At 44.9% G+C, this 23301-nt stretch overlaps 1 protein-coding gene across 1 annotated transcript; it reads left to right on the plus strand.

The window, feature by feature from the left end:
- ppl (periplakin) lies at positions 1–23231 on the plus strand. Its single transcript, XM_080511010.1, has 22 exons — positions 1–204; positions 7719–7818; positions 8085–8239; positions 8661–8781; positions 9444–9569; positions 9742–9783; positions 10435–10596; positions 11272–11379; positions 12284–12379; positions 12469–12591; positions 12731–12877; positions 13699–13850; positions 13947–14050; positions 15654–15811; positions 15900–16078; positions 16694–16832; positions 18706–18899; positions 19010–19160; positions 19247–19330; positions 19418–19534; positions 19959–20051; positions 20142–23231. Exons 1-22 carry the CDS (start codon positions 155–157, stop codon positions 22809–22811), a joined length of 5271 nt encoding a protein of 1756 aa, XP_080367136.1. The 5' UTR covers positions 1–154; the 3' UTR covers positions 22812–23231.
- The last annotated feature ends 70 nt before the right edge of the window (positions 23232–23301 follow it).

Below are 23301 nucleotides of genomic sequence, written 5' to 3' on the forward strand. Positions count from 1 at the left end.
GTGCGGGAGGGCCAGTCTGACGAGAACCAGGGTGTGTGGACCTTCTTTTTTCGGACACACGACGCGTTCACAGCCACCGGAGAGCCTGCGGATAGTTTTTGTTTTTGTTTTTGTTTGTTTAACGTCGGAAGCCGCTCGCAGGTGACCCGTCACCATGTTCAAATCCAAGAAGAAATCCACGGTGATCACGCCGCCCAAACCTGCGTAAGTAGCGCTTCTTGTTCCATGTGATGAGGCAGAGGAGAGACTTCACTCACGAGCTGTCAACTAGAAAGCAGCTGCCTGTTTTAAGCCCAATAACTTCATATTATACGTTATTGTATAGTTTTTTCCACTATTCTGTCGTTAACACGGCTCAGTTTAATCAACCCCCCTAAAAAACAAAAACAAAAACGTGATGTAGTCCTAAGAAATAAGCAAAATGTGCTTAGAAAGTACGATTTACCCGTGAAGTGATTGAATCCACGTGAATTACATGTACGCCGAATAAAACACCGCGTTCCACTTTCACGTGTTGCACGTTGACTTTCAATCAGTTCGTGACGTATCGTTAATGCACTTTAAATATTTCTTAAATCGTTGGTTCTGTAAAGGCAGCCTGGTGCGCTGGGGCGTGCCCGGGTCTCAACGCGTTCCAGCACAGGTGGACTATTTTGTCTCGTGAAACGCTCCTTTCCAGATGAGCGGCTGTGACGTCACTGGGACTGAGTCCCGAATACAGAAAAAAAAAACGACCAGAGTCTGTACATTCCGTTGCATTTGTTCGCTTTAACACCCAAAAAAAGTGTGGGTGTGGCTGATAAGTGAAGTAGTAAAGTTGTAGTGACTGGTTTGAGCAGTAATCAGCTGTGTGTGCGCGCATGCGCGTGTGTGCGAGCCTCTCCCACAAACTGTTGGCCCTATCGACTCGGAGGCGTTCCTCAGGGTTGGTCCAGGCTGGAAATGATTAAGTTGTTGAACATTCGACTCGAGCCCCGCAGGACTTTCTGGAGACCGTGGAAAGATAACTCTCTGTCACTCAGCAGGTGTGGGGAGCATAAAGGGACCTCCATAATAATACACCCCCCTCCTCTTCCCCTCCACACACACACACACACCCCTCCCCGGCCTCCAGTAGAAAATGGTTTTATGTCCCTGCTGTGAGACTCTGAACCTTCCAGTTACAGGCAGAGAATCGCACCAGAGCAGGTCTGTTACCTTCACCTGGGTCAAAGAAAAAAAAAAAAAAAGCAGCGAAGGAATCTAAACAATGCAACTCCACCCTTGTTTCTTCTGAATGGCGTTGCTGGCGCACGCACGGGAAGACCGGGAGCACAAAGATGGCGAGCTGTTTGGGTTGGATTGGGTGGAATGCTGTAGCGACTCACGCCACCATTCCCCCATTTCTACTCCAAAAAACCTGATTCGTGGCGGATTTATTGGGTGTTTTTGGTCAAGATGAGCTGAAAACATTCGCCGCCTTGTTTGGAAATCATGCGTCTCATTTGTTTGAATCTGCACTTGGTGGGAAATCAAACAGGTTCAAACACAAAGAGTGAATCTGCAGAAAAATATCAATACAAGAAGTTAGAAATCGGACGTTTCGTGTTAAATGTGCGACTTTATCGGAGTTCCTAAAGATATTTTCTAATGTGTTCCTCCTATTGGTGTAAAACTGTAGAATTGATTTGATCGCGAGAGAGTTCAATAATCCTATATTATATAAATATGTGTGTGGTTAATGAGTATTACTATTAGTAGATGTATAGTCACATGGTGCAGCTTAAAAATGAAGTAGAATACGAATGCTTTTATAATTATATTTCTATAAACTACATAAAGTTTCACTTCACGTTCATGAATGTAGGCAGACCGAAGCAACTTTTGACCGAAATAAGAATCAAAACGTGTAAAACTCCTCTCATGGTGTCGCCACAATCATATCAGCCACAGATTACAGCTCCATAAATAGTTTTGCAGAAAACACCTTGATATATTTCCACCGTACACTTCAGCTTTCTGATTTACGCAGGAAACGTGTCTGCGCTGACATCCTTTGATGTTTAACCTGATATTGAAATAAGCACATTTATTTATTTTTATTTTTATTTTTTTAAATCTTTTTTTGGTTGAAAAATACAATAATGTACACATAGGATATTGTACATATCATATCCTTTTCTTTTCTTTTTTTTAAACAATAAAAATAGCAAGAACAATAGAACACAGTCTCTGACAACAATATAATAATGAAATACTACGAATGTAAAGTAAAAAGTAAACAACAAAAGAAAAGAGATTTTTTTTTACAAATTAAATTAAACATGAATAGGATAAGTAATAGCAATAATGATTTTAGAAAATAACAGTAACCACAACAATGACTAAGTAATAATTAAATGGGTGTATAGACAAGTATATGTATACATAAATAAATAGAATAAGCGCGAAATTACTCTTAAGTACAGATGGGTAGCAATGAAGTACAACACCACAAGTTACATAAGTGTGGTAGAGGAATAAGCAATAAATAAGCACATTTATTACATATAGCGTGTAACAAAAGCCTTTGAAGTCTTGAGTTAAATGGTTGAAAGGTCAGTTATGTTCTCCCACGATGAACTCACTGGTGGAGCCACAAGGGAAAGACGACAGAAGGTCCACGGGTTTATAAAGACTGAGGGACCAGGGGACGACCCTGGACCTCCGAGGATCTGGGCTCAGCGTCCACGCCCTCCGTGACTCGCTGCTCTCACGCAGCTCTGCTTCCAATTTGATTTTTTTTTTTCCCCGCTGGGGGAAACACGTGAGCTGCTTGCAGACCCAACGCTCGCTGCCCGTTTCCTCACGTCTCCTTCCCTCGGACGGAGCTTACAGGGGCCGGATCCCTTCCCCTGTGCAGGAAGAAGAGAGCCCTACATCTTTCTTTTGGAGTTTTTTTTTTGTGATGGTTAACTTTGTGTTGCAACGTGACAGAACTCCACCTCGGGGGTGTTCCTCATCTGGACGGGCCCCGGCAGGCGAGGCCTCTTCGCAAGAGCTCGGCGTTGCTCACCAGTCCTGGCCTGCCGCTCTCCTACAAGCACTCCGCGGGAATCGCCGCGCTTTTCCGCAACCCTTCGGCGCTCGGAGAGCCGTTTGGTCCCCGGTTTCCCCACACACACACACGTTGCCATTCATCGTGTCACTGTGTTGTCATGGTGACAAATGTCTAACGAGCACACCAGGCGTGCACGTCGGTCTTTTTTATTTTGACAGGCTAACAAGGAACACGGCACACGAAAACTTCCTGAACTCAACCAGATGAACTAGCTAACTCCATGAACGAAGCCGCAAACACACAACACTTCAAAGCTAATACAACCCCAACAATGACATCTAAAGCACGACAGACACAAACTCCCATGATGCATTGCATTGTGACGCTACATATTATTAAAATGGCGGATATATGCAGGCGATCGGGATTGTTTTGTGTTTAGAACCATGAGTGTGAGCGGCGTGGCTTTTAATGTCGTTTAGTTGTTGTGTGACTCACTGTGATTTGCCGTCACTCCCAACAACTCCACAATGAACCCCCCCCCCCCCCCCCCCCCATCACGGTCCAGAGCACCGCGGCCTTCCTGGGTCAAAGATACAGGAAGCTGCCGGCTTCAGACGCCCTCCAGCTGCCGTCCTCTATCTATACTTCTCCTTCCTGAAAGTCCACTTTCCTCCCAATCAGCAGCTTCCAGGAAGGTTTTCTCACTCTGCGGTGTTTGTTGTGGCGTTGGACCAGACCAGCTGGATGACCTGTGAACATCTGCACATCAAAATGTTTTGCCATGTCGTCCAAGAAACCTGAAAAAGCTGAAACGTACGGAGTGAAATAAGTGTCATTTAGACGTCACCTCATTTTATCCCTTTGTGGGGCGACTTGCTACATGTGGCCACTTTCATTCTTCTTTCTTTAAAATAAGCCATTATTATGTAATTAGTACAACTAAAAACACACCATGAAAGATGTTTTGAAGACAATCAGTGAATAGACTTGTCTTTAAACTATACATTGTGAAATATGTTTCACAATTTCCAACAGGTGTTTTTTTTTAGATACAAATTTGAACAATAGTTAAGAGGGTCGAAAAAAGAAAAAAGGTCATTCAAATTTAAAATTTGCCATAAAGATAAGAAATTCTAAATTTCAAAGATGTCGCTGGGTTAAAAACGAGTCCAAATTGTGACAATACTGTGGATTTCTTGTTGATCTAGTTTGTAATTTGTGGTTTTGTTGGTGTAGTTTGTGGTTTCGTTGGTGCAGTTTGTGGTTTCGTTGATGTAGTTTGTGGTTTCGTTGATGTAGTTTGAGGTTTCGTTGGTGTAGTTTGAGGTTTCGTTGGTGTAGTTTGAGGTTTCGTTGATGTAGTTTGAGGTTTCGTTGGTGTAGTTTGAGGTTTCGTTGGTGTAGTTTGAGGTTTCGTTGGTGTAGTTTGAGGTTTCGTTGGTGTAGTTTGTGGTTTCGTTGATGTAGTTTGTGGTTTCGTTGGTGTAGTTTGAGGTTTCGTTGGTGTAGTTTGAGGTTTCATTGGTGTAGTTTGAGGTTTCGTTGGTGTAGTTTGAGGTTTCGTTGGTGTAGTTTGAGGTTTCGTTGGTGTAGTTTGAGGTTTCCTTGGTGTAGTTTGAGGTTTCGTTGGTGTAGTTTGAGGTTTCGTTGTTGTAGTTTGAGGTTTCGTTGATGTGTAAATGTGCAGAAAAATCTGCCGGTTCAAGTCTGACAAGCAATAAAAGAGGTTACTCATAATAAAACAACCTCCCACAGTAAATAAACCAGAAGCAAACTTACTTATCTTGAAAGTATCAAGATAACTTTTTTAAGCTGTCTCATAAAGACATGTTTCTTTATGAGACACGTCAGAAAGGTGGATCACCCTGAAGAAGTTTTTCTTCTCTATGGACTCACTTTTATCTCTTACCACTTTAATTTGTCATGTTAAGATGAAAATAAGATATTTAACTCTTTATATAACTTCGGCTGTGGAAAAAAAAATCTATTTAATGCGAGTTATTTGGAAATGATTGTACATTACAAATTAGATCAAATGTTTAAATGTAAATTAAGTGAAATGTATTTGGCCTGGATGAACAGACAGACTGTGACTGGACCAGACATGAGCGCAACATGAACTGGGGACTTTAAAACAGGCTTCATTATATTTGACTGTAAGAATAAAAGGAGATAATCCAGACTGAACAGACCTTTTGGTTCCGGCAGAGAGGCTGTACACTTAGAACCAGACCGCCATGGATGGATGGATGATATTGATACCACTGATCCAAGACCCGTGAGAAAAGTGGTTGGGCTTCGTCTCCAGACTCTGATTTCACTTTCCAGTGAAGCCAAATTCAGCAGGACTCGCCCACCCTCTCTGTTTCAAGTCTAATTCTTATTAAAAATTCTACATTTGTGACCGAAGTTCACACAAAGTGCATAAATACTTTTCACTTCATGCAGTCCTCTCTTAACGCCGGCGCATTTCCAAGAGCTCTAATTGGTCAGGAGGCGGAGTTTTAATGCTCGTTGATCTCTGTAGTACCATCTCACCATGGCGATTTATTGTGGTAACAACTAAACCGGTGTCGTAATACAGAAAACCCAGGGTTAATCCATGAAGTTACTTTAATTAAAAAAAAAAAAATTAAAATCCCACTTTGTAGTCCAAGCCTCTCAATTGAGAGTTTTTTTGAACGGCTCCCTCTGCTGGACAGGTTGTGTAACAGAGTTTTAAATATGACTTTCCTTTTTCTTGTTATGTAACCACTGACATTGATGGAAATTCTGCACCAAATGTGTAAATGCTTCAGTAAGCCAGAGTGTTTCTGAACATGCATTTTAAAGTGTGTGTGTGAGACCAACACACACACACACACACACACACACACACCGTCGTGGTTGACTGTCATTGGTTAAGGTGTGTCTCCTGTGCAGGCAGAAAGCTGCTGGGCCTGTTTTATAGCCCTGAAGGAGAGACAGAGTCAGGTGAAAGTATGTCAAACACACAGGGGTGACTGGTCATGGGGGGGGGGGGGGGGGGGGGGGGGGGTGGTGAGCCCCACCTGGTGTCATCAGAAAGAACTGCATTTAATAATAATAATAATTCTTTAAGATTATCTACAATATTTTCTTGTTTGTGAACATTAGTGCAGCTCGCCCCTCTCTCACCATGCATTATTACATTAGTGTAGCGCGCCCCTTTCTCACCATTCAGTGTGTATTGCATTAGTGTTGCTCACCCCTCTCTCACCATGCATTACTACATTAGTGCAGCTCGCCCCTCTCTCACCATGCAGTATTACATAAGTGTCGCTCACCTCTCTCTCACCATGCATTACTACATTAGTGCAGCTCGCCCCTCTCTCACCATGCATTACTACATTAGTGTAGCTCGCCCCTCTCTCACCATGCATTACTACATTAGTGTAGCTCGCCCCTCTCTCACCATGCAGTGTGTATTACATTAGTGTAGCTCGCCCCTCTCTCACCATGCAGTGTGTATTACATTAGTGTAGCTCGGCCCTCTCTCACCATGCAGTGTGTATTACATTAAGGTATCTCGCCCCTCTCTCACCTCTGGCTAAAAGGTGCTGTGCCCACTTTACTCTGGAATTCAGTGCAGTCACTGAACTTGAGGTAGAATCTTGCCCCACCAAGTGTGTGCATCGAGAAACGCCTCTGCAAACACACCGTGAGTCGCCTCAAGTCTGCCATCAAATGTCATCTGCTCTGGATTTGAAGTCATAAGTAAAGACAAACAACAAATTCATGCCGACTCCACCCAGGCTACTCGGTGTATCGTAGTTCGTGTTATCACTGACCGGCTGCAGCGCCTCCCTGGATTCCTGAACACTGAAACCGCTGCAGGTTTGACGGCTGCTTCTTGGCGTCCGCCTGCGTACCAATAAATTCCTGCATGTTTGGATTGTGTAACATGCTGCAGTGCAACACGTTTCATGCAGTCGCAGTTTGTTTTCTGGCTCTGGAGCACTTCGTGTTCTTCAGGAGAAGACGGTGAGTCATCAGCTCAGCAAATGAAGAAGTGAACACAGTCGGATCAAGTCATTCGCGACCGTACATTTCGGGACGTGGCTGATAAAAGCAACCTCATTGTGGTTGTATCTGTTTGGGGTCATTTCTGAGTTTTAATTCACATAACCTCCCGGAGTCACGTTCAACCGGTGTTTCCGGGGTCCTCACCTCTTCCTGAGTACCACGGATACCATCTGAACCACTTTCATAAACCCAACGGTTTAATTTATGATCAGTTTTAATGGCGTTTTCTCAGCTGGACACGTTTTAATGAGATAAACGGTCCTCACAGGGTTCGTAATGATCTATCTCCTTTACTCCCGCACCAAAACATCAACATTTAATGTTCATATCCTCCCTACAAGTGTTTTGCTGGGTCTGGATGTGTCTGTACAAGGGAGGTGTCCCTTTTTGTTGCAACCCACTGGATCCCTGTGTGTCCTGGTTGGGGTGAGCTGCTTGTAGGAGGACACGTCCATGACATCACGACTTCATATTCCACGGACTCCAGTGACTTTATTTAACTCTTCTCACCAATTCCTTTTGTACTTCCCAGTCCAGGCACGCAATCGCCGCAGACAAAAACCACCGGCGGCACAATGCGTCTCTGAGGTTTTCCAGTAGTGTCTCCATGTATGTGTTAAACGACGTCTCCGTCTGTGTGCTGGTCCTGCAGCGACGCCACGTCGGATCTGGCGGCGCTGATCGACAAGCTGCAGAAGCAGGCTGACAAGGTGGAGAGGAACATCTCGGAGGTGGAGCAGAACCTCAACAAGGTACTGTGTCTCCGAGCAGCTCCAGCCGTCCAGCTTTAACTGCACTCGCGGTTCGTGAAGGGTTAACTTGGCTTGATCCCTCCTCCATGTGGCGCAGGTGCATCCGAGGACGGTTCCGTTCATTCAAAACTGACCCCAAAAAAACTAATAGACTATAGACTTCTTTTCGTTTCGTAAACAACCCACGTACCTGACCCGGCGTGTTTCCTGCATGTTCTGCGCCTGTCTTGAGTTTTTTTCAACGGCGTTTTTTCCCCCCCATGCAGGACGTCAGTAAGCTCAACGAGGGGAAGCCGACGCTGTACTGCGAGGACTGCGGGAAGAAAATCACCCAGTGTCTGGATCTGCTCAACGGCCTGGACGACGACGCCGTCAACGCCAAGCGGCTTCAGCATCCGCAGGCGGAGATGATAGAGCAGGAGTGAGTGCTCTTAAAGACCCCCGTCACTCTTCTTACAACTGAAGGTTCAGTGTCCCGTGGTGGGGATTGAACCTGCAACCTGAGGCGCCCCAGCAGGCAGCGGTAGTTTTCTTAATGTCCGTTCATTCGCGGACAGTCTGGAGTTGAACCATCAGCCTCAAACAGAAACCTCAGTAGCTCAGTTCCATCAGCCGGGGACAAACACTCAAGTGAAGCTGGAAGCGTCGTCACTTTACGCTTCGTTCATTTTAGTAAAGTTTCGCCTTTAACCCGGCAAAGACACACTGAAATAGATGTAGTTACAATGCTGGGCCACCGGGGGGAGGGGGGCGCTGCTGCTTGTTTTTGTAATATAACCACACTTACATTGTGTGTGTGTGTGTGTGTGTGTGTGTGTGTGTGTGTGTGTGTGTTCATCCAGCATGAAGCAGCTGCGTGAGCGAGTTATGAAGCTGCGAGAGGACAAGGAGCGAATCTACCACCTGGTCCGCACTGAGGGGGTGCCGACCATCAACTGGGGCAACATGATTGATGAGAAGCTGGTTAGTGACACACACACTAACACAACTACTCACTCGTTCACTCCCTCCCGCTCGTTCACTCACTCACTCCTGCTCGCTCACTCACTCACTCACTCACTCACTCACTCACTCACTCACTCACTCCTGCTCGTTCACTCACTCACTCACTTGTTCACTCGTTCACTCACTCACTCACTCACTCACTCGATCACTCACTCGCTCACTCGTTCACTTACTCACTCGCTCACTCACTCCCACTCGTTCACTTACTCACTCACTCACTCCCACTTGTTCACTTACTCACTCACTCGTTCACTTACTCACTCACTCGTTCACTCACTTGTTCACTCACTCACTCACTCACTCATTTTCACTCATTGTGTCTCAGTAAGTCATTGTTAGAACAACAACCAGACTTTAATTTCAAAAGAGGTATGAAGTGAGTTATTTATCATCTTATATGTCTGTAGGTCAGTTCAGCTTTTCTTTGTGTGTTTGTGTTTGTTTGTTTGTGCAGTAGAATGAGACGACACACGAGCTTTCAGTAAACACCATGATATGTGTGTGACCAGCGTCTGTACTCCGTGTAGCTCTCCAGTTCAGACCCGGGTCCTGACGCTTGTTATTTCACACCAGACTCGTCGTCCTGCTGGACTCATCCTTCTGTCCCTCTCTGCTTCCAGGACAACCTCAACAACAAGGGCTTCGGCCAGGACCTGCCGTCTGTGGAGAACGAGGTGGAGGAGCACAACATCTTCCACAGCGAGGTGGAGGCTCTGGCTCCACACATCGCCACCAGCGGGGACAAGGTAGACCAACACATTAGGACGACCACATGTCCCAACCTGCTGTCTGTACGGTCAACCGCTGGCCTCGTGCTCGAGACAAGGGGCAAGGATTACATTCAAATTGAAAATTTAATTGTGCACTATGATTAAATCTTTGTTTGGTTTGGTTTTGTGTGTGTTTGTTTTTCTGTAGGAGTACAACAGCCAAAACCAGGCGAAGTACAACAAACTGCTGGTAAGAAAGTCAAACTCTCTGGTGCAGACGAACGTCCCCCTGCTAAACTCTGTCAACTCGGCATGTTCAGGCCCTAAAAATCATCACAAAAAATAAACGACAACAACAAAAAATTCAACATGCTGACATTTTTTTTTTATTTGGTTTTTTTTTGGGGGGAAAGTGAAGTTCGATTAAACATTTTTATTTAAATAGCACACACTTTTAAGTTGCGTTAAAGTACTATACAGTACCTTTCATCTCGGCAGTGACCTTAATTTTATTTTATTTTTTAATTTTTTTAATTTAATTTAATTTAGTTTAGTTTAGTTTTTATTTTAATGTATTTGTTTTATTTTATTTTTGTTTTAATTTAAATTTAATTTAAAGTAGTCTTGATTTGCATTTTTTTCAGTTATTTTAATCATCACTCTCATTATCACTTTTGCTTTAATTTCTTGTATTTCACATTTTCTTGTCTTATTAAATCGTAAATAGATGTTTCCCTTATATAGTGCTGTTTAACTCCTCGTGCCCACTGTAGCGGCTCCACATCATCGGCAAAACACTGAGAATCGTGTTTAATCTGCATCAAAACTGTTGAACGAATCAAATGCCCGACTTCAAAATGAAGCGAGCGTTCATTTGATTTTGATCTCGGCTGTTTTCCAGGCCACCTCAGGCGCCCGCCAGCGGGACCTGGCCAGCCTGCGGGACTACATGCAGCGCTGCACCAACGAGCTGTACTGGATGGACCAGCAGGCCGACGAGAGGGTCAACTACGACTGGAGCGACGCCAACCTGGACTACCCGGCCCGCCAGAGGCAGTACGAGGTGGCTGAGGGGGCAGATGGGGGGGGGGGGGGGGGGTGGTACGGTGGCCCTGAAGTGCAAACCACAACAACAAATTGCTAAACACGACAACAAATTGCTTAACACGACAACAAATTGAAAAACACAACAGCAAATTGAAAAACACAACAGCAAATCATTAAACACAACAACAAATTCAAAAACACAACAGCAAATCATTAAACACAACACAAATGAAAAAACACAACAGCAAATCATTAAACACAACAACAAATTCAAAAAACACAACAGCAAATCATTAAACACAACAACAAATTCAAAAACACAACAGCAAATCATTAAACACAACACAAATTCAAAAACACAACTGCAAATCATTAAATACAACACAAATGAAAAACACAACACAAATGAAAAAACACAACAACAAATTGAAAAACACAACAGCAAATGGAAAAACACAACAACAAATTGAAAAACACAACACAAATGAAAAAACACAACAAAATTAACTTGGAAGAGCTTTGTGTTGTGTTTTTTCATTTGTGTTGTGTTTTTGAATTTGCAGTTGGGTTTTTCCATTTGTTGTTGTGTTTAATGATTTGTTGTTGTGGTTTGCACTTCAGGGCCACCGTAGGGTGGTGCTGAACATCAGGGCCCAAGCTCACATATATATCTATATCTCCCCCCCGACAGAACTTCATCAGTAAATGTCTGGAGTCCAAAGAGGCGACGGTCACCAAGCTGAACGATGATGGAGAGAAGCTGGTTGCTGCCAAACACCCAGGGAAGAACGTCATCGAGGTACGAGGGGCCATCGAATCCCATTTGTTGCTCAGACGTCATTAAAATAAAAACAAAAACCTCCACAGCCGAGAGATTTAAATACATGAAGACGTCACCACCACACACTTTACCCCTCTGGTTGATGTGGGTACAGACCGTCCCTTCCTCTAGAGCAGGGCCGTCAAACCGCTATAGGGCTTTTTTTTTTTAAAGTGTAAAAATGAGGCTGATGTAAAAACACTAGATTGGCAAAAATGACATTCAAAAACCGCCCTGGCTCAGGATTTGACCCCCAACATTAAATGTATTAGTCACATAATGTAACACCTTTCAGGTTAAATATGATGCTTTAGATACGTAAACTCAAAACGCCTTCCAGATGATGACGGATTGTTTTAATCACGAATCCTGAGAAATAAGATATCCAGATACGGGTGAATGAGGTTTCTTTTTTTTTTTTGCAAATATAATAATATCCGATTTCCTTAAATATGAATATTTCAGAACAGACTGGCAAATTCTTGCCGTTACAAAAGGATGGAAAAGAAGGAAAGACTTTGCATTTGTCCACATGTGCAGTTTAAAATGTTTGCTTTTATTGTTCGGCCCTCTGCAGGTCGTAAATAAAATGTTTTGAGATTTACACAATTATCAAAGTGTATTTGAATATTTCAGGAACATATTTCAGTTTGCCTCCACGTAGATTGTAAATCGAGCACGGCGAGCATCAACTCGCGTCTCTACCGTACAGGACAGACATGTCCTCATTGGGACTGGTGTGTGTGTGTGTGTGTGTGTGTGTGTGTGTGTGTGTGTGTGTGTGTGTGTGTGTGTGTGTGTGTGTGTGTGTGTGTGTGTGTGTGTGTGTGTGTGTGTGTGTGTGTGTGTGTGTGTGTGTGTGTGTGTGTGTGTGTCTCTTCAGGCTCACATGGAGGCCGTCCACGCTGACTGGAAGGAATACCTGAACCTGCTCATCTGTGAGGAAAACCACCTCAAAAACATGGACGAGTACCACAAGGTGGGACACGCACACACAAACTCACATGCGCACACACACACACACACACACACACACTCAGCTCATCAGCCAGGTGTGTGTGTCTGCAGTACCACAAGGAGGCCCGGGACACTCAGGACCTGCTGAAGCGGCTGGACAAGGAGGTCAGCCAGAAGTACAACCCCGAGTTCAAGGACGTGTATCAGATGGAGGGTCTGATCGGAGAGCTGGACGTACGTGAGCCTCTCTCTCTCTCTCTGTCTCTGTCCCTGTCCCTGTCCCTGTCCAAACACACACTGTGGTGACGGCTGCTGGCGACGCGCAATGGCTTCTCCAACCCTCAAATCTGTGTGTGTGTGTGTGTGTGTGTAGGACCAAGCGAAGGCCATGGACCACTTCGACGAGCGGGTCAACAACCTTCAGAAGCGTGGCCTGCAGGTCTCGCCCCTGAAGTACCGCAGGGAGACGCCCCAGAAGCAGCTGCCCGTCGAGGCTCTGTGTGAATTCGACACAGACGAGGTCTGTACTGCCGCCACACACTCCCCCCCCCCCCCCCCCCCCATACCCCCCCGTGTGCAGCAGCTTTGGAAAAAAAAACCCAAAAAGAAATCCACACTCTGATCGCTCGGATGTGAAGAGCGACAAAAAAAGTGATACGAATAACTGAGAGCACGGTTTAAATGGTTCAATCTTTTACGTGGGGATTTTAGGGCGAGGCACATTGATTCATATATCCACCGGTGAAGACACAAGGCAAGTCACTGTGCTTCAGAAAGAAAGGAAGAAAAATGCATTCAAACAAGCAATTTTACTTTAAAAACCTCTCTCTCAACTTTACTTCGCACTATTCGTACCGAATCGCCCACAAATGTAGTGTTTTCTCATCACTGCTCACACGTCACGCTGTTCCGGCTGTCTTTGTAAACTGCTGCAGGTTTTTTTTAATTTTATTTATCTTTAATGGATGAATGTGAACATGTATTATACCTATTTTTAAAGGGAAATGAAAGAAACCCTGCTAAAGCGAGCTTTCACATCCAACACATTGGGTTTTATTGATGAATTATTACATTGCTGGCTGCAGGTATTCCATTTTCAAAGCAAATTTTTTATGCACTTTTAAATCTCAAATTGACAAAATATTATTGTAATAATGAGCAAGTATTTTTATTTTACTTCATTTAAAAAAAATTGTCATTTCTGTACTAACGCTGTTTATTATCGCGAATAAAAACAAAAACAAAACAACGTAAAATGGCAGTTTGGCGATCGGGAGAACGAATAAAAAGCGTGTGGTTGTTTTGAGTGTTGCCGTGGTGACGAACTGTGGTCGTGTGCAGGGGCAGATCGCGCGTGGCGAGCGCTACACGCTGCTCCGCAACAACGGGAGCAAGTGGGACGTGAAAGACGCGGCCGGGCGGAAGCTGACCGCCCCGGCCGTCTGCTTCGCCATCCCCCCCACCGACCCCGAGGCCGTGGCCGTCGCTGACAAGTGAGGAGCGAGTCCCCGAAACACCCCCTCCCCCCCTCCCTCCCTACCTCCCTCCCCTGACCCCCCCCCCCCCCTGCTCGTGTCGTTCCTCTGCAGCCTGGTGAGCCAGCAGAAGGCCATGAAGCAGAAGATGAAGGGCAGCAAGGACAATCTGCTGAAACGCTTCGACGGCCTGAAGAGGGAGATGGGAGCCGGCACAGGTACTGCAGGGCGTCGCCGCTTCACCTCCTCGCCGCTCGGTTGGAACATTTCAAGACGCGCAGACGCACGTCGCCGTCGTGCGGCTGTAGTTTCGTCAAGTCCCAACGTTGTTCAGTCGTTTTATACAAAAAGAAAAAACATGACAAATACTGATTACGAACCTAATTATCAGCGTTGTTGCAGTGATTAATTGATATTTTGGTACTTTTATTTACAGTCTAGACCAGTGTTTTCCAACCACTGTGCCGCGGCACACTGGTGTTTCCGCGAGATCTAGTCAGGTGTGCTGTGGGAAATTATCCAATTTCACATTTTTTTTTCTAAAAATCATTTGCTCTCACAGCCGTTGTCAGCAGTGAGAGCAGTGTGTTGCAGAGTAATCATGTATAAATAATCTTCGCCACTAGAGGGCAGCACATAACTTTGCCGGTGAAATATAAAGTGACAGACGTCAGTGTGGTTCATCTCCACCTCCTGCTACCATCTTGTATCAAAGTACTGAGTCAGTGACAGTGATGGAGAAGTTTTAGAAAAGGAAGAATGTGAACCAGGATCTCAGCTCTTCATCCATCAGGTCCAGGTTTCACACTGAGGGAGTCACTATTAAAAAAAAAAAAAGACATTGGGAAATACTTTTTTTCTGTATTTATTTGATTCCTGTTGATAAAACTTTGATGAGAATTACTTTATATTGTTAATAGAGGCTACAGAGTTTCACATTTTAACATTTTCGGGTGGTGGTGGTGGTGGTGGTGGTGGTGGTGGTGTGCCTCCAGGTTTTTCCAAAGAAAAAAGTGTGCCTCGGCTCAAAAAGGTTGAAAAACACTGGTCTAGACCACGTAACGCTACTTCTAAAAGTCATTACTGAATACAGTGCAGCTGGAATTTAAAAATCCAAACCTTCATTCAAACCTTTCACTTTTCAACAATTAAATTTTTTTGTGCCGAAATGATGACCGAAAGTGTCAAATGGTGTTTCCAGAGATCCAACAGGAGTTTTATGGGGTAATGGTGGTTTCCATGCTGGCGTCACAACGAGAATATTCCTGATTCCATTACAAGCCTATCTGTGGACGTGTGATACTGTCAGAAAAACATAGTTTTTTGTTTTTTTTTACTCTATTGGGTATTTCCAGGGTTTGGTACAATTGTTCAGATCAATCAATCAATCAATCAATCAAATTGTATTTGTATAGCCCTTTACAATAGCCCAGTGGTACCCAAAGTGCTTTACAACAAAGCTATAAAAACAATACATTAAGTCATAAATACAAGAATAATACATAAAAACAATACATAAAACACAGGTGCTGACTGTGGGAGGAGCGACGGTGCTGCAGGTTGTTGGAAGCCTTCCAGAAATTCATTAAAAAAACCAGAGCATACAGAATAAATACACTGCCCTAGACAGTTAAAAGCCAATCTAAAAAAAAAAGGGTTTTCAGCTTTGATTTAAAAATGATGAGCACAAGCAAAGGTCACCGCGGCGACCTTGTCATTGGTCGCCGACCAACCAAGCCTCAATTTTCTACTTTGACTTTCCCTATGAGAACGTAAAATGTTGCATGAAGTGAGAGGAACTCCTCCTCCTGACCTCCCCAGATAAGGAGGAGCAGCAGTGTCGCCAGCTGATGGCCGGTTTGGACAAGGTGGTCAATGACCTGGACAAGCAGGAGAAAGCCATCCACTCTCAAACGCGGCCCCCGCTGGAGCAGACCAGATCCCTGCAGGACAGCACAGACCGCCTGCAGGAACTGAGGGTACCCAGCTCCTCTGTGGCTCCACCATAAATCCCCCCCCCCCCAAAGACTTGTTTTTTGCATCTAACGTCCACGTCTTTGCATCCAGGACATCGCCACGGCGGTCGGCAGGATCGAACCGGAGAAGTCGGCGAAGGTGCAGGAGGCCAGGAGCTTCTTGATCGCCAACCCGAAGAGCGCCAGCGCGCCGCAGCTCAACAGCAAGGCCGAGGAGGCCGACAAGAAGTACAGCAGGCTGGAGCAGCTGCTGCAGTCGTCCCAGGACAGGTGGGACGGCGTCCTCACCCTCTCTGCCCGGGCGTCACGTTGAACGTCAAATCGGGTTATATATGTTTAGTAAAGTTGCTGCTGAATTGCAAAAGACAAACCGTTTCAACTGTGCGGTTTGCTTCGTCCCATGCCGTTTTTCTCCAGAAGGGGGCGATCATCATCCCAGTGATGCCTTTTTTTTTTTTCTTCACGAATTTTCATGAATGAAAACATTTGCATCTGAACTCCTTTCACTTACACAGAAACAAATCCAAAGACTTTTATTCCATTTATTTTATACAATTAAACTGGTTTTACTTAAGATGACGTCAAGCTGGACCTAAAGTACAGTACACTCCATTTCGAATTTATCACGAGGCCGTATGAAATTCTATGTGTGGAATATAGGCAATCAGTAACGGGCCAGCAGTAGTTTGGAAAGGGGGAATCAGAAACTGAATTTATGTGTAAATGTGCTAATGGGATTAACGTGGCGCCCAGCCATGGTTTGGTGTGCACCAGGGCTCAGAACGGGAGCGGAAACTGTTTCAATCCACCAGGCGTTTTTTTTTTTTGTTTTTTTTAAATCTGGTTTTGAAATAATTACTTTAATTGTGTTGTTACTGGTTTCAGACTGAAGAGCTCCAACCAGCTGGAGGCGTCGCTCCAGAACGGCAAGAACGTCTTGTCCACCTTCGAGAACAAGCTGGCCCGGGAGGAGGTGGCTCCGTCGGACATGGCCTCACTGGAGAGGGCCCAGCGGGAACTCTCAGTAAGACGCCTGACAAACCTCCACAAATACTAAACGCCTCCTTCTGTGATGTCACAAGTATAGTCTAATGAAACTGAATGTTTAAATGCAGTGCAATTTGTATATATTTTTACATTCCCTACAATTAAAATAACCAGTAGTAGTGAAATCCATAAAAAGCCAGTCAGAAACTACTATGTATCCACTTTTTGAGTTTAATAAGAGATGAATGAAATCTAAGCGTAACTGCTGCAACATGTGACCAGTGGATAGTTCCAGTCTGTGAATGAAAAGACTTCAAGTAGACATTTAGGAACAAGGAAAAAGATCGACACCTTCTGATTGCACATCAGTAGTATTTCACAATATTTGAAATAACAGGATGGAACCATGTCACTCAGGTTGGCTTCACGTTTGAGGACGGTGGGTCAGCAGGAAGCAGAATCACACCGAAGGATGGTTAATATCAAACTTTTATGAATGTTTATAATGAAACAATTCAAACATAACCAAGCTGAATATTTTGACTACCAGTGATGCTGGTAAGACATTTCGAATTGACACGTTGCTCTAATATGACCACTTCTTTCAGTTACCAGTAATCTAAGGCGTAACTATTTCCAAACCAGTAATCAGATTAAAGTTACTTGTCCAAGTCACTGTGCGTCACTATTGTAGTGTCCAATAAGATGAGTTTCTTGTCTGTAAAGACGCTTTATTATTAAACAGAACCGACCCCCTCACAGTCACACACACACAATGCATGCAGCCATCTGACCCGCCCCCTTCTCCACTCTCGGCCAATCACAGGCCACCTCGCTCTAACGGTGCGTTCAGGGAGCACAAAAGAATCGGAACCAACCATTGTCATCAATAAACCTTAACACTGCAATTAACCCCCACTTTTTTAAATTAATCAATCAATCAATTAATCAATGACTTTATTTGTCCAGGAGTGGGGGAATGAAGTTGCATAGAGCAGGCAGTGTAAATTAATAGTGCAGCAACAGATTACAACTACATCTATATATATTAAATAAATAGCAGTAATAGTAAAAATAGTACAAATCTGATCAGATATCAGATATAAATACAACAAAGACTGAAGATCAAAGGTTAAATATGTCTCAGCAGGAGGTCAAAGGTTAGATATGTCTCAGCAGGAGGTCAAAGGTTAAATATGTAAATATGTACCAGAAGGTACAGGAGGCAGGGATCTGCAGAGTTTTGGGTTGTAAGTTTTATGTTCAGACGATGGGGGTGGGGGGGTGTTGGAGGCAGCTGCTGAAAGTAACTAAAACTTTCACTTGTAATCGAACTTAGTCACTTTTAAAAACAAGTAATCTGTGAAGTAACTCAGTTACTTTTAAAGGAGTAACTAGTAATCAGGTTAGTTTTCTTTAAGTAAGTGAGGCAACACTGTTGAGTGCTGATGTAGAGGGCGCTGGGGGGGTTCGGTTGTTGCAGAGTCAGTCGGACTGATTCATGAGGTAAAACGGTCACATGGTGAAGAATCTGAGCTCTGAAGGTGAAGCAAACGGTTGTTCCTCCGGTTGGATCATGACTGCAGGAGTCTGTTCACGTTAAGCTAAAAAACCTCCGTGATTGCGTGTCCTTATGTTCGTGATATTGTTGCTTGAAGGTAAAGGATAGTTGATGTTTGTTTCAAATGTACGTCAAAAGGGGCAGATAAAGTGAGATTCTCCTTCTTTTTTTCACGTCTTGATTCACACATTGACTCATTGCTCATTTTGAAAATTGACCGAAAAAGAACTCCACAGTACCGAATGGTCTTCACGCAACAGCTGATCCATGCACACTCGCCATTTCGATGTAAACTGCGTTTCTTGAACGAGCTCTAAGGATTTGGTGGCGTTGCCTTGTGCTCCGACAGGATATGGGAGGAGACCTGAGGGCCAAGAGGCCGCTGATCGCCGAGGCGGAGCAGAACCTGCGCTCAGCCAAGAGCAGCAGCGACAACATGTACAACAAGTTCCAGGAGCACTCCCCCGACATCGAGAGACAGGAAGCCGAGGTCCAGAAACTCAACAAGCGCTTCAACAACCTGCAGAGGCAGGTCGACGGCAGGTGCGGCGGCGGGACACTGGAGGGCCACGACCACCAGACAACAATACACTGCACACGACATCACGGCATCTCCACCTCACTGTGTTTCGCCCCCCTCTGCTCGGCTTCAGGTCTCAGAACCTACAGAGAGCCAAGATGGCATTCAACAATTACAACAATGACTACAACAACCTGAACACCTGGCTGTCCCGCGTCCCAAACTACGAGCCCAAAGAGACCGACGACGCCAGGCAACTGGACACCAAGCTGAAGAATCAGAGGGTGAGAGACGTGAAGATCCAGTCGTTTGTACCATTTGCTCTGGAGTTTGTCAGAAGTCTAATCGGTGTTTGATTTCGTTCGTACAGAATCTGCTCTCTGATATTGCCAAAAAGGAGTCGGACCTCAACAACGTCTCTAAAAATGCCCAGCTCTACCAACAAGCTATCAAAGTAAGACGCCTGAGGTCACAGGCTGAGAATCCACAGAAACACTGCCTGGCGTGAACAATCGGTCACTCCAACAATTGTTTTTTCCAGGACTACGAGAACGAAACTGAGAAGTTCAAAGCCATCCTGGACATCGAGGACGGACTCGTACCTCAGACGTACAAAAGGACCAGACTGGAATCACCGGCACTCCGAGTCAAAGGAGAGGTGAGGCCCAACACACACTATCCGGTACTCAGAAACTATAACACACCTGTCGTATTCATCTTCAGAACTTTATCCTAACTTTTATGTTGCAATAGGAGGATCCATCCACAGTTTCTTTCTCACTTTTTTCACGTTATTTTGTCTTAAAGGCACGTGAAGAAGAATGATCTCATTAAGTCAGCATCGCATGAACGTTTTGTAACGGAGACATTGAGCACACCTCGACTTGCTCGCTCCCGGCAATGTTTCATTAGTAGTTGCCATGATTCATGAATGTTCTTCATGAATCATGAAGAGAACACCTGTGCATTCAAGGAGTCATGCAATTCAAGGAGTCATGCAATAAAAACCATTGTGGACCTTTGTCAACAAGTAAAAAATGACTATATGTGGTTTCTATAACATGTCATCTCAACGTTTGCAGGAAGCTGCTATTGAGGCCAAATTCACTGAGGTGAATGCAATCAACAGGCAGAGGCTACAGAATCTGGAGTTTGCCCAAAACATTGTCAAACAGGTAAAACGTTACCATTCAACATTACAAAAAACAGTAACATCAACATAAGAAGCAGCCATAATAACAATAATAATGATTTTGTGCTCACAGCAAGCCGACATCCCAATGATCCAGGCTACTAATGTCCAGTCAGTCAATGCTGCTCCCGGGGAAGAGCCATGGAGAGTCCGGAAACAGCTTGATGACGAAATCCACAGGAGAGAGCAGCTCGAAAAAGAAATTGAGACCATTCAAACGGAAATTTACGTACTTGAAGGTCAAAAGCCACAGGACACAATCGTCAAGAAAGAGCTGATTAAAAAGGTTCCAGACCCCCAGCTGGATGAAGAAATTCACAAAGTCCAGCAGAAGCTGTCAGAGGAGCGCCGCAGTACTCACGTCCTGGAGAATGACCTCGAGATACTAAAGCTGAAGATGCATGGCATTGAGACGGAGATCAAAGAAGGTGCGCAAGAGTACATGGTTAAGGAAGTCTTGCGTATCGAAAGAGATCGTGGACAGGAGGAGGAAGTTCGCAGACTCCGCGATGAGCTGGATGAGCTTCGAAGGCTGAAGTTGATAAAAGACAACGAGCTGATTGAGCTTCAAAAGCAGGTAACGATCCTGGCTGAGGAGAAGAGCAGGGAGCAGGAGGTGATCACTGAAGAGGAGGTCATCAAAGTCCAGAATGACCCGCAACTTGAGACCGAGTACCGATTTCTCTTTGACAAGAAACAAAAAGATGTTGATGGCAGGAAGCAGCTTGAGGATGAGCTGCAGTTTCTTAAAGAGAAACTCCGAAGACTGGAGAAGGAAAAATCAATGGCCGAGGAGAAGATTTCCATCAAGGAGGTCCTGAAAGTGGAGAAAGATGTTGCCCTTGAAAGAGAGGTAGAAAATCTCAGGAGACAGTATGAGGACGAGAAGAGCAAGCGGAGGTCATCACAGCGAGAGAAGGTCGACCTCCAGAGGAAAATCACAAGTCTGGAAGAGGAAAAGTCCAAGGTTATCACTCAGGAAAAAGTACGGGAGATTGTCCGCCCCGATCCTAAAGCTGAGAATGAAGCAGGCAGTCTCCGTCTGGAACTTGTGGAACAGCAGAGGCGCTATAAAGATTCAGAACTCCAACTGAGATCCCTGCAGGATGAGCTGACCATGCTGAGGAACAGAGGGCCTCAAGTAGAAGTGAAAGAGATCATCAAAGAAGTAATCAAATACAAGATAGACCCACAAACCGAAAGGGAGCTGGAGGGACTTCGCAATGATATTGTAGATAAAACCCACCAGATTGAGAAATTTGAGATGGAAAGCCGCCAACTTCGTGATGAGATTGAAAGATGGAAGGAGACCAAGCCCCAAGTGCAGACGAGAGAGGTGGTCAATGAAGTGCTGCAGTACAGAGAAGATCCCAAGACAAAGGAGGAGATCGAGACTCTGAAGAGAAAACTGGCTGACGAACAGACGAAACACCTTGAACTGGAGAGAGAACGGTCGACTCAGGAAGAGAAGATCCGACTGAGGAAGACCGAGCTGTCTCAGGTCCGGGAGAAGTTTGTCCAGCAAGAAGTGGTCAAGATGGAAGAGGATCCTCTCCTGAAGTCAGAGTGTGAAACCTTCTTACACAACATCAACAATGAGCAAAGGCAGCGGGACGCCCTGAAGACAGAACTCTATCAGCTGCAGAGGCAGAAGGCGGATCTGGAGATGCAGCTGGAAGAGCTGGAGCGCGAGCGCAAAGTAAGACGTGAGGCCGAATTGGAGATCCAAAGGCTTCGGATTAGACTTCATGAGCTGGAGCTCCGTGACAAAGAAAACCGTGAGAAGGTGACGGTCAAACAGATGGTAGTACTTCAGCAAGATCCCCAACAGGAGAAGGAGCACTCCATGATCAAACTACAGCTGGATGAAGAGAAGCACAAACGCACCCTGCTGGAGAAGGAGCTGAACGCCCTCATCCAGCAGCAGATCACCCTTGAGAAGGTGGACGTGAAGGAGAGAGTCGTCCGCACGGAGAAAATCCAAGTCGAGAAGGACCCAGAGGCTGAGATTGAGATTGAAAACCTGAAGAGAACTCTGGAAGAAGAGAAAAGAAGACGACGAGACCTTGACACAGAGCTGGCCACCTTGACATCCAGGTTCGGTGAAATGGAGTTCACCAACACCAAGTCGTCCAAAGAACTGACGTACATCCGAGACGAAAGCACCCGTCTGCAGCAAGAAAACCAGAGGCTGCAGAATGAGATCCGGAAGCTTCGCTCCGAGATCGAGATCACCAGCAAAGAGACACAGCTCATCACAGAGTCTGCGCCGAGAGGGGATGGGAAGAACATGGAGCTGAGGCTTGAGTCCCTTCAAAGGGAACTGGCAGAGCTGAGGTCTGTGACCAACCAGAAGGACGTGGACATCGAAAAGCTGCAGAAGAACCTGACGGCGGCAAAAACGAAGAGGGAGCAGAGGGAGAACCATCTCAAGAGATCCATTGTGGTCATTGACCCCGATTCAGGCAAAGAGATGAAACCAGAGGAGGCCTACAAACTCGGCCTGATCGACTGGAACATGTTTGTCAACCTGCAGAGCCAAGAGTGTGACTGGGAGGAGGTGTCAGTCAAAGGCCCCAAGGGAGAGTCTTCTATGCTCCACGACAGAAAGTCAGGGAGGAAGTTCTCCATTGAGGATGCCTTGCGTATGGGGCACATCACCAATAGTCAGCTTCAGCAGTACTTGAACAAAGAAATCTCCATCCAGGAATTCGGTGCGCTGGTGTCGGGCAAGAAGAAGTGAACAGTCTGACTCTCGCAGTTCTGTTCTGATTCGACAAAGTTTCATTGGTTTCGCCATGGTCGTTTAGATATCCTGTTGTCTTTGACTGTCTTTTCTTACTTAAATATTCTGCTGACTTGGCAACATTTTGTACTCCATGATCTTAAATGCACTATGTATTTACGAGCTTATGCTTATTCAGTTCAAGGTACTGGTGTGAATATAAGGATTGGTATTACTTAATTATTGTTACAGTCTACTACATACCACTTTTAAGCTTGAATATGTTTGACTTGGTACAAGGGTTGGGAAAAAAAAACGTGTTTGATTTTATATTATCATTGTAATTCAGAAGGGTTAAAAAAAAAAGTTTCATTTATTTATGGGTTTTCCAAGGGTGCTCTGTTGTGTGCTCCGCAAGCTTCAATAAAAGCCCAATCAACGTGAGAACGCTGTATGTGTGGTCATTTATCATTTAACAACCTTGTTTTTGTCTGAAAGACATTGGTCA

This window comes from Blennius ocellaris, assembly GCF_963422515.1.
Source record: "Blennius ocellaris genome assembly, chromosome: 16".
NCBI lineage: Eukaryota > Metazoa > Chordata > Actinopteri > Blenniiformes > Blenniidae > Blennius > Blennius ocellaris.

Coding starts and splice junctions, on each gene's coding strand:
- ppl (XM_080511010.1), top strand. CDS start 155: ATGTTCAAATCCAAGAAGAAATCCACGGTGATCACGCCGCCCAAACCT. Junction 13,851..13,946: donor GCCGTGGCCGTCGCTGACAA/GTGAGGAGCGAG, acceptor GTTCCTCTGCAG/CCTGGTGAGCCAGCAGAAGG. Junction 20,052..20,141: donor CCCAAAACATTGTCAAACAG/GTAAAACGTTAC, acceptor TTGTGCTCACAG/CAAGCCGACATCCCAATGAT.